The 11387-nt window shown below is 38.6% G+C and overlaps 2 protein-coding genes across 2 annotated transcripts; one reads left to right on the top strand and one right to left on the bottom strand.

The window, feature by feature from the left end:
* Positions 1-1940: 1940 nt before the first annotated feature.
* LOC113289442 lies at positions 1941-3992 on the bottom strand. Its single transcript, XM_026538692.1, has one exon. The coding sequence runs from the start codon at positions 3487-3489 to the stop codon at positions 2230-2232; it is 1260 nt and encodes a 419-aa protein (XP_026394477.1). The 5' UTR covers positions 3490-3992; the 3' UTR covers positions 1941-2229.
* A 3970-nt stretch (positions 3993-7962) lies between these two features.
* LOC113291546 lies at positions 7963-10218 on the top strand. The gene is made up of 4 exons (XM_026541069.1): positions 7963-8856; positions 8942-9283; positions 9633-9809; positions 10099-10218. Exons 1-4 carry the CDS (start codon positions 8026-8028, stop codon positions 10216-10218), a joined length of 1470 nt encoding a protein of 489 aa, XP_026396854.1. The 5' UTR covers positions 7963-8025.
* The last annotated feature ends 1169 nt before the right edge of the window (positions 10219-11387 follow it).

The raw sequence follows: 11387 nt of genomic DNA, 5'->3' as shown, positions 1-11387 counted from the left end.
GATATCAATCGTGTCACATGGGGGATATCAACTAGGGTTTTGGTCTGGCGGTCTACAACACGTGTTCATACACGATGAGAATGTGAGCAAGTCGTGCAAGCAGTTAGAGGAGTTAGAAAAGTAGTGAGAAGGAAATCAACCAAGTCTCCGCACGATGAGCAACTGGTTTTAACACGATTTCCACGTCCCCACTTTTTGACTCCAGCAACTGTTACACTTCATGGGATCAAGGTGTTTACAATTCTTGCAATATAAATAAGTCTCTGAATAATGATTGAACGACAGACAATCTCTCGTCAACAGACAACAAGAGATTACGAACTCAACATCTGATCAATTACTCTCAATAGAGAAAATTCAATCAATCAGAACTTATCTTATTTGTTCACGCAGAATACACAACACACCTACGATCTTCGGTCACCATTGATCTCACACATTTCTCAGCTTCCCTCATACAGATCGACCCATCCTCTCTTGTGACCGAATTGACTCTAGCACGACCATTGTCTTGGTTTAGGCCGGAGTCCTACAGATTGATCTCTCGAACTTAAAGCACTCCCTTCTTGCAGTGTGTCTGTGTGAGGTTAAACATTTCGCTCGGTTCAAGGAGTCTCCTCCGCATGGTCGTCTCCTTAATTCCGTAAAAACCAGCAAATCGTTTTTCCCCATCTACATAAGTTAATATTACCTCCGTTTCTAGAAATGAGGTATTGTCACTTTTAACTAAAAATAGGTCAAATTGAAAAAGTAATAGTAACTCTTTTCCAGAAATGAAGAGAGTATGATTTTAAGTAAATAAAAATGGGTCATTAAAAAAGAGTAAAAGGTTATTAAAAAACTCACTCGTCCACAGCTGAATAACTCATGATGATATCGGTTTATCATCCAAAAATTTTTCGCATAATTTCTCACATCCTTATTAATAATTGAAAGTCTAGTTTGAAGGTTGTTGGTTCTTTTTGAAATTTCATTACTAGCTAACTCCACAAACCTTTAAACCACACTGTCCCATAAATTAAAAATGGTTAACTTTAGATCTTTTTACTTGTCACTGAGATCCAGGATCTAATATGAGCAACATCTTCTTCTCGAGTGAAGCCTGCACGAACTATTTGAATTGTATGAGATTGAACATTTATAGAGAATTAGTTAATTATTAACTGTCGGTTGACGAACCACTAGTAGCCTACATAGTGTCATGCGACGTCGGAGACGAAATCGTTAGCAATGAAAACCTGACCGAGCGATATAGTGACCATCGAACGATGGAGTCTCTATCGCTCGGCAGAGACAACACCGTGACTGGATAAGGGACACATTAATCATTTACTCAGTTTTGTTTGCCACTTTCATCAAAAATAAAAAATAAAAAAATTGTTTGCCACTTTACCATATATGAGTGAGACAGTGAGTGCAAAAGTGGCAAATCCTTGAATTTGCAAGGTGCGTAGAAAGTGACCTTACGGCAGCTACCTTTATAACTTGCATTTGGGCCTATTTCTCAAGATTGTGACTTGTAAGGATTTGGTTGGGCTTAGACTTAATAAACCCAAACCCCAGACCAGCGTTGCCATAATTTTGTTCCCCTAGAAGCATCTTCCATTGCGACCAAACGGATTTTCACAACCTATCTGAAAGGGGAAGAGTTATCCCAAAAGGTATGATGCAAGATGCCTTTCTACTAACATAATCATTGTATTCTCTGATGGTTTCCGTGTATTGCCATAAAAGAGAAAGCTACTTCAGCAGAAACAAGGCTTAAAACCTTGAACAATAAAGGTGAAACCTTGGAGACGTTAGAAGGATTGCTCCACAACCAATTTGCTCGCCATTGGTCACCATTTCCAGCGCCGCTGCCTCCACAGGGCTTCTGGTTCAGTCTGGTTAAGTCCGAACAAGTACCAATAAAGATTGCCAAACGAAAATCATGACATGAGTAGGTTAATATAAAAATCTCTTATTATAGACCAAATATAAGGTGATCAAACAGCAAAAACAAAGAACAGAAATTACATTACATAAACTTCTAGAGAATAAAAGAAAAAAAAGAAAATGGTGAACTCCCCTCCACATCACACTCTCATCACTCATTACATTTGCATACACATAAAGTACTACTAAAGAAAAGAGAAAAACACTACTTACACACACAGAATTACGTATAAAAACAAAAATACAAATCCATTATTCTTCCTCTCTTTCTCTCTAGTCATGATCAATTTTCTTCTAATAACCCCACCATTGATGAACTGCAACTCCTTCATCCCTTAACCTTCCATACAACGCTAAGCATTCCCAATATGCTCTCCTAGTACTCTTTTTCCCACCACTACCTTTTTGTCCCTGATGTTTACACTCTAAGAAAAGCTCATCCACTAAAGATACAACTTTACTATTCATCATTTCTTCAACCAATTCAGCTTCAGCCTTCATTACAACATACTCTTCTTTCTTCACGTTCTTCCTCAACCAATCTGATATCCCTACTTGTTGTACTGCTGTCGTATCCGATGTTGTCGTTGTCTCGCTTTCTTCGTCTACGACCTCTATCTTATACTTCTTAAAATCTAGATTCCTTGTAGGGTAATTCCTCTCAAACCATCCTGTATTTTTACCGTCGGATCCTACATCGATGAAAACTCGTCGTGGGTATTCGTCTAGTGCGTCGCCCATTATGTCTGGTAGGTACTTGGTTCTTTTCAAGTGCTTCTTGAATTCAGATGAAGATTTTCTTGGTGGTTCAAGGAGAACACCTTCTAGTCCATTCAATGCAGCTTTCTTGGCTTCTTCTACTTCCGAATCAAATGAAAGAAGTTTCCTACTTTTTTTCAATGAGTTACTAATCTTTTTCAGTGCCACAAACGTGGTCTCGAATCTTCGAATATAAACAATTCTGTAATTAGACGGTTTCTGAAAGCTGTTCAAAGGGTTGCCACTCACGGGAAGTGTAACAATTCCGCCTATCTTGAGAATTCTATCGACGAATTCATTTACACGATAACCAGAAACGTAAACAAAATCAACCGTATTATCAGAAACAGAATTCTGACGTTGGATATCAGAATTAGAGATTAAATCCATCTCATTAACAACCAAAATCTGTGGATTAACCTTCTCACCGCTACCGCTAAAGAAGACGGCTTTATCTCCCGATTTAAGTAAGCTTTCAGAACGTAAATCTTTAAGCAGCATTGGTAGTAAACCAAAATCAGCAGAATAATAATAAGATGTCGCGGATGACGCATGAAAATGGGTAGTTTCAGAAACAATACTACCAAGAAAAGAAGAACCCATAAAAGGTATTGCAAGAATAGCTAAAGCCAATAACACAGATCGAGCAATAAGCCTCAAAACTCTAGGATCCGGTATCCTTATAACCAACTGATTGTCAGATATCACTTCAACAGGCATGTTTTTAAAACCCATTTTCTGGTTTCCAAAGAAATCAAAATTAGTAGGACTGTATTTCATCATCATGAATATCATCTTAAAGAGTAAAAAAGCAAGATCGCTGTGTTAGAAAATCAAGATTTTGAGAGGAAGAATTAATGAAAAATTATTTGACGTGAGCATAAGAAAATTATAAGAGAGATAAGATGGGAGGGGGAAAGAAACAGAGAAAGAAAGAGGGAAAGAGCAGAACGTAATGGAGGTTAAGAGATTAGCGACTGCAAAACCTGGCAGCAGTGTGGTTTCCACCCACGAGGGCTAATCGACTACTTCTGATTCTTGACCAAAGAAGCAACAATTGTTTAAACCTCTGCACCTCCATTTTTAACACCACTTTTTTCCTTCAGATCAGTTATTTGTATTGTGCTTCAATCATTTAGCGTAACAAACCAATCATTTTGACCATAATCAAGATTTCATTACAAGTGGTGAATCATGGAGGTGAAGAAGAGGAAGAAGAAAAAGGAATTCAGAAAATTTGTCTACAAGTAATAATGCTGCAGAGAGAGGAGAATGTGTAGACTAGAAAGAGAAAGAAAAAGGAATTATTTATCAATGGTTTTGTTAGAATGAGAGGTCGAGAGATTAGTATTCACTTTTTTACTTCCTATTCTTTTTTGGGATTTTATCTTGCCAACGGTTTTAACCGGAAAACAAGTTTCACCGCCAATTGTGATTTAGTAACTATTTACATCTAAAAATGAAAATAGAGTTCGGGTATGTCAGAGATTGGGTTGGAACATCTTGAAGGACCCGGAAACCCCGTCCACAAAATTGTTATATCTTGAATCAAATTCTTCTTTTTTTTCTTCCTTTTTTGACACAAGAAAGGATAATTTTTCGGTCCGCGAGTTATAACCCCAAAGGTGTCATTATCCATATACAAAAACTCCAACAAAACAAATTGTTCACAAAAACTCCATTTAATATAAACTGTCTATATTACCCTTCTATTTTAAATCACCCAAACAAAAATCAACCACACTTTAATTCTTATTATATTGTCACCCCCAACAAGAAATAAACAACCACCAATAAGCACCGCCGCCACCTCCGACCACCACCTCCGCCACTGACTACCACCGCCGCCGCCACCACCGACCACCACCGCTCCGCCGCCGCCGCCGCCGCCGCCACCACGACCAGCCGCCACCACCACCGACCACCACCGCCGCCACCACCGACCCGCCACCACCGCTCCGCCGCTCCGCCGCCGCCACCGATACTGCGCAATTGCACCACCACTGCCAGCCACCCTACCATCCAGCACCACCATTGTCGACCACCACCACCACCACCTCCGACCACCACCACCACCACCACCACCACCACCGATACTACGTAATTGCATCACCAATACCAGCCACCCTACCATCCAGCACCACCACTGTCGACCACCGCCGACCAAAACCAGCACCACGACCGCCCACCATCACCACCTCCCAAAAATATGATGAAACCGATTTTGGTTTCATCTTGGTTTCGTGAGAAATCACCTGCAAGAATTTTTTTAAGAGGTATTATACATCTTCATGGATAGAAATACATTGTTGAAATACGATGAAACCGATTTTGGTTTCATCATAAATAAGATGAAACCATAATTGGTTTCTGCGCTTCAACAGCAATACCACCAGTTATGTCTCAAGACACATTACTCAGCTTCACCTGGTATATCTTTCCATCTAGGTTTACAGGCAATTCCTCATTGTATTGCAGCACTTCATTGCACCTGCAACTACAGATTCACTTCAATCTCATCCTTGGCTTCACTGCAAACACACAAGTTCCACTCATTACAGCTTCAGTTAACTCAACTGACTGAAACCATTACTCCATAGTTGTAGTTTCTGCAACAGTCACCAACTCCAGTTCCATTGCAACTGCAGCCAGGTCCTGTAGTTCAATTCTTGCAACTTTACATCTCCTGCCACAAACAAAACCACCTGCGATGCTTCCATTAAACTCTCCACCAGAAACTGCAATTGAACTTCAGGCCTGCACTTCTTTCTATCTCGCAATCCCTTCTAAACAACAGCAACATGACAGACTATCCCGGCCTCCAAATTCTGCACATACTAACTTCCATTACATCCATTCTGCAACCACACTTCTTTAATTCAGTTCGACTGCTCGTCTAATGTAGCACTACCTCCATTTCAAACTCCATCAGCAACAACTTCAGTTTCAATTCAACCACCTGTAGCAGCAACTCCAACAGCCTGCACTTGAGCATCGAACATATCCAGTTAAATGCAAGCATAACATCTCCTCCTTGAGATGTACCTGCAACTTCACAACTGCCCCACCTCAGTCACAGATTCAACACCACCATTATCTGCCAATTCTTGTTATATGCCCAGCCATCATCTCTGTAACATCACTGGTTCGTTTCAGCTGCAGTTCTCTTTGCAGTTCAAAACCCATTAGATCCTGTAATTTTTACCTATCCTAACATACATCTAGGTTCAGGCCTTTCAAAGCACAACTCCTCGTTCTTGCAGTTCCATCAGTAACTCCAGTTCATCTGTGACTTCATTCATTCTGCTACTTCAGTTCAGCATCAGTTACACAATTTGCAAACCTTCTATTCCCTGTAGCTCATAACCATCACTTCATCTCAGTTTATAGCTTCAGTCTCCGCCATCATTAGCAACATTATCTTCAGCTTACTGTCGCCACTGTTATCTCCATGTATTGTTCTCAAAAGCAACAGCATAAACAAATCAAACCCATCTACAATTCTTCTCAATTGCAGCATTTCCAGTTTCAAATCTCAGTTCAAGGAAACCTTAATACGACCCCATCTTCTCTGAATCGAACCAAAACTTCCCTTGTTCAACTGGAAATCAAATCCAAGTTAAACCTATCTTCTAAATCTTCACAAACTCTTCGAATCGAATACCCATCTTTAACAAACCCATTTTCTCCTTTTCATTTTCTGATTTCTTCTCTGATATCCACAGCAACAGAAACATCTTGTCAATCCCTTGAATTTCTCGGTTCAGAACTCAATAGTTCCTTTCATCCTCTCTCAAGATCGGACTCAATTTCATCTTCAATTTTCTCCTGCTTCAATTGTACTCATCAGCAGCAGAATCAATTCGTCACCAACCCATATATGTTCTCCTTGTTCTTCAATTGTAATTACAGTTGCAACCCTAATTTCACCAATTTCTTCATCCGATCTTACAGAATCATCAAAACATCACCAGATCCACCTGTGTTTCCTTCTGATTTTTAAAATGAAACTATGGTTATGGTTTTGATTATGGTTGATGTGACGTGAAGAGGAGTTGGGGGTGGTGATGTTTACGGTGGTGGAAATGGTGTTGGTGGTGAAGGAATTGAAGGAGGCGGAGGAGGGTGGTGGTAGTGGTGAGATACGGACGTGAAGTGGTGTGTCGGGGGAGAATAAAATTATTGTTGGTCTTCGTGGAGATCCATTGTTGCTGCTGGTGATGATGGTGGTGGGAGAAGGAGACGGAAGAAAGAAGAAAAAAGAAATCAGAGAAGAAGAAGAAAAGGTCAAGGGCATGTTTTTTTTTTTAAAGTAACAAAAACTAAATTTACACACTATTATTTGGCTTGGGGTTTTTGTCCCAGTTTTATTTGAAACGGTTTTTACTTGGTAAAAATAATATGACCGGTTTTTTCTTATCACTAGTTTGTTCACCTAGGGGTTTTGTCACTAGTTTTGATAATTTTTTATATAAAAAAAAATGGGAAGCTGATACAAGGAGATGGCACAAGTCCAAAACTTAGCCATATTGCCGACAACTCTCTCCGGTGACAATCTATAATGCCTCCCAATTAGTTACAAAATCCCTGAAAGTGTAACGGCTGAACCATTCCGGGATTGCAATTTCCCTGAGATAGCATCGACGCATTGTGTGAAGTTTGGCGGCCCGCATGCGAAAAGCTCTCAAACCAAACCAAGTTGGGGGCCACATCTGAGTAAAGAAGACCATGAATCAATTGTCTATATCAAAATTTAATTTTTACCAAAGATAATTAAGAGTTGTGGGATCTCTATAAAACCTGTAAGCTAGTATCTTCTTTTTTGTTCCCAAAATTGGTTAAAAAGACCAAAATCAACAATTCCTGGATGAAAAAGACATTTAGATATAGATATTTTTTAAATGGCCAAAATTTTAAAAATGGTCAGGATGTAACCAGTTTCATCGTTCCCATTTTTAAATATTTTTTTTATTTTTAATTTACACAGGATGTATCCAGTTTCATCCTTACCATGTTTTAAATTTAAGTTAGGATGAATCCAGTTTCATCCTTACTATTCTTTTTTGTCCATTTCACCCGAACTATTTTTTACTCGTCCATTTAAATCATGATTTAAAAATATTTGGAAAAATAACCCGGTATAATTTTCGCTAACAGATATAATAACATAGTACGAAAATAGTGCTTTCAGATATCCAACACTACTATATTTGGATTTTCCCATTGCAATATATGTAAACTACAATTGGATTCGATCATCAGTTCACTTCAAGTTCCTCCTCTGTCTTTTCATTTGTTCCGCTTTTGGTACTCAAAACTCAAAAAACTCGCATGGATGACATATTCGAAGAGTTTGTAGGTTTCTTGATGCTAGAGGAAGCCGCGAATACTAACGAGGAAGTAGTAATAGATGACAGTTCACATCATAATCATCAACAAGACCAACAATATCGTCATCACAGCTCTACTCTTGCCCCGATTATTGGTCGTGTTGAGGATGATCCTTTGTTGACGAGCATGATGAGTAGTTCTGACTATGATATCATTAACTATGAGCGAGATTATCAGTCGGGTCGAGATCTTTCTGATCCTCCACATAATCAATCCGGTGGGTTAATCTATCAGTCGGATGAACTTCAATCTGATAATATTTTATTGGATATCACCCATAATTTTCAAGCAAATTGTTCTATCAATCAGTACTATGATACGATCAAGACATCAACCCTGCAACAACAACAAGCTGCAGATGTTTGTTATGATCACCCTCAAGCTCAAACACCGTCACCGTCTATACCTTATCTTATCGACAATGTATCCATTGATGCCGACGACAACAAACTCCTAGATCGTCAACCTAGTACAGCTCCAGGACCACATGTACGAGAACAAGAACATGGACAGCAAGCGTTGCCTATTACAGTAACGAATGATGTTCAAGGGCTCAAGAAAAGGAGAAGACAACAGAAACAAGTACTAGTTGATCATGTGGAGGATGAAGAGGAGGAGGAGGAAGATGTTGATCTAGTACCAAATGAGGGTGGTGATGATGATCAATCATCACCAATTATCAGTAAAAATCTAATGTCAGAGCGTAATAGAAGGAAAAGATTGAACCAACAGTTATTCACTTTGAGATCTATTGTCCCCAACATTACCAAGGTATATCCATCCATCCAGTATCCTTCTCCTTATTTTCTTTCTTCTTCATGCACATCAATTGTATATAAATGGGTGGCGAATGCAGATGGATAAAAGAACGGTTCTTGTTGATGCTCTGGCTCATCTACAAAATATACTTCGCCAAACAGAAATCGAAATCGAAAATCAGAATAAAATCTCTTCCTCTACTGCAGTAGATGATCATGGCGATGCCATGGTAGATTCTTCTGTGTCACCTAATTCCTCGGTATTAAATGTCAAAATGGACCATATTCCTTGCCACGGAGCGGTACTCCTAGAGAAGAACGTGGCTGATGTTAATGTTGATGATGACCAACTTCAACCATTACGGCAAATAGTACTACCAATTGAACCTGCAATAACTTCATTGCCATCCGAACGCGCAATTTTTCCAGCTATAATTAAGGTGTAGTACTATCTTTTGATTAACTAACTGGTAGCTAGGAGTACAAACAGTACAGTATTTTAATTACCAACTTAATTACACTGTGCCAAAAATATTCAACCCAATGTCCAAAATTTATCCGGCAATATCATTCATGGATATTGCAACTTAACTAGTAAAATTAGTCATCGTTTTTTATTAGTCTTGAATTTTCGAAAGGGAATCTTTTCACATGCGTATTATGAAAGAAAATCCCAAAACGCGCGGGGAGTTTGAATCCTAAATCCGTACCACCGTACAAGCTCTATACTTTCATATTGATTTGCGCAATAATTTCCCCTTTTTCATTTGATAAAATATATGGATTCAGATGGAAGCGGAGAAGCTAGACGAGGAGAGGTATTTGATAAAGATTGTATTCAATAAAGTGTTGGGAACAATGGGTCAAGTACAAAGATCGGTAGAAATGCTGAAAGGAGTTGATTTTATAAATGTTTCGGTTTCTGAATACGATCAACACCATATGCAATCTTCCTGCTTTCTACGTGTAAGTTCGTTAATCAATCCAGAGAAACTACACTATCGTTGAATTTGCGCTCATTTGTATCGAAACCTGTAGAATGATTTTCTTATCAAGATAAATGCTTTAGATAATGAATATCTTAACTAAAGATACTTTTGTGGATGATTTTTGTAAAGAATACATATCAAAAGTCGTTTTCTTGCTTCAAAAAAATAAATAAATCAAAAGTCGATTTACCACCTTCCTTTGGGTCGTCCTAGGTTATTGATACTTTCATACCTTTAATTACTAAAATTATTAATCTCCACTGTAGGTAAAGAAAATAAAAGGATCTCTCCCCATGGCGGATGAAGATAACATCCTGAACATGTTGAAAGCAACTGCTAAACAGTTGGGTCTACTTCTTTCTCCTGCAGCTTATTCCTCAGAGTAATTTATACTTCAATCTATTGGTTTGTTTTGTGTACGCTTTTTAGAGGAACGTTGCATAAAATTTGGCTCTCTCAATACGAAGCTACTAAATGTATTTGTCTATTTTTTTTTAAAAGATAAAAATAAAAAAGATGTCAAATATTTTATCCACTTGTTACGTCAATTCGAGTGTACAATTAATCTATAAATGTGTAGTTGTTGGTAGTGCACCACCAATAAACCATGGGTGCACATTCCTCCCATTTTTACTGGCTAATGTTTAACTCTAATTACTTCATTTATTTTTAATTTTATATTCTAAAAGTAGTACATGAGAAATTGGAGCGTAATTACACACATTAATAATCTGTATCCTCTTAAAATTCTTTATATCTACTCTATCAGAGTATAGATAGCGAATCTGAGATTGAAGCAGTGAGAGGTATAGGTTACACCTCCGGTTAAGGTACCTTCATTTTTGGATTCATATCTGAACAGCCAAAACATAATTTTTTTAGGCAATACGAGTCTAAATAGATCAAGAAAAAAAAGTCTACAAATCCAAGAAAACCACCAAGATATACAATTCATTTTTGATAATCATTAATTACAAAACAAAAATCGTTATTTGTTGATCATTGATTATATTTGTTTTTGAAATTAAATGATAAAACATCGATTATAATTGGTTGGTGGTGGTGAAGAAAAGTTACTGAAGACTTTTTATCTTAACATTAAGGAGGGAAAGGAAACGATACTGGAGATGATAACGGGCTATCAACAAATTCAATAAGGATTGTGTCTTCTCTACTAGTCCTTCGTGGTTGCATTTAGGGCTGCACAATGGGTAGGGTGGGTAGGATATGGCCTATACCCGTTACCCTACCTGTTTACGGGCGGTTAAGAAAATCTTTACTCGCCACCCTACCCGCCAATAATGGATAGGGTAGGATACGGTTAAAAAACTGGCGGGTAGGGTAGGGTTGGCGGGTATGAGTAGGGTATATGCACCCCTAGGTAGGGTGGGTAGGATATGGCCTATACCCGCCACCCTACCCATTTACTGGCGGTTAAGAAAATCTTTACCCGCCATCCTATCCGCCAAATAATGGATAGGGTAGGATACGGTTAAAAAACTGGCGGATAGGATAGGGTTGACGGGTGTGAGTAGGGTATGTGCACGCCTAGTTG

Source organism: Papaver somniferum, chromosome 6 (genome assembly GCF_003573695.1).
Source record: "Papaver somniferum cultivar HN1 chromosome 6, ASM357369v1, whole genome shotgun sequence".
NCBI lineage: Eukaryota > Viridiplantae > Streptophyta > Magnoliopsida > Ranunculales > Papaveraceae > Papaver > Papaver somniferum.
Note: the sequence above shows the minus strand (reverse complement) of the source record. Positions and strands in the feature narration are given on the sequence as shown.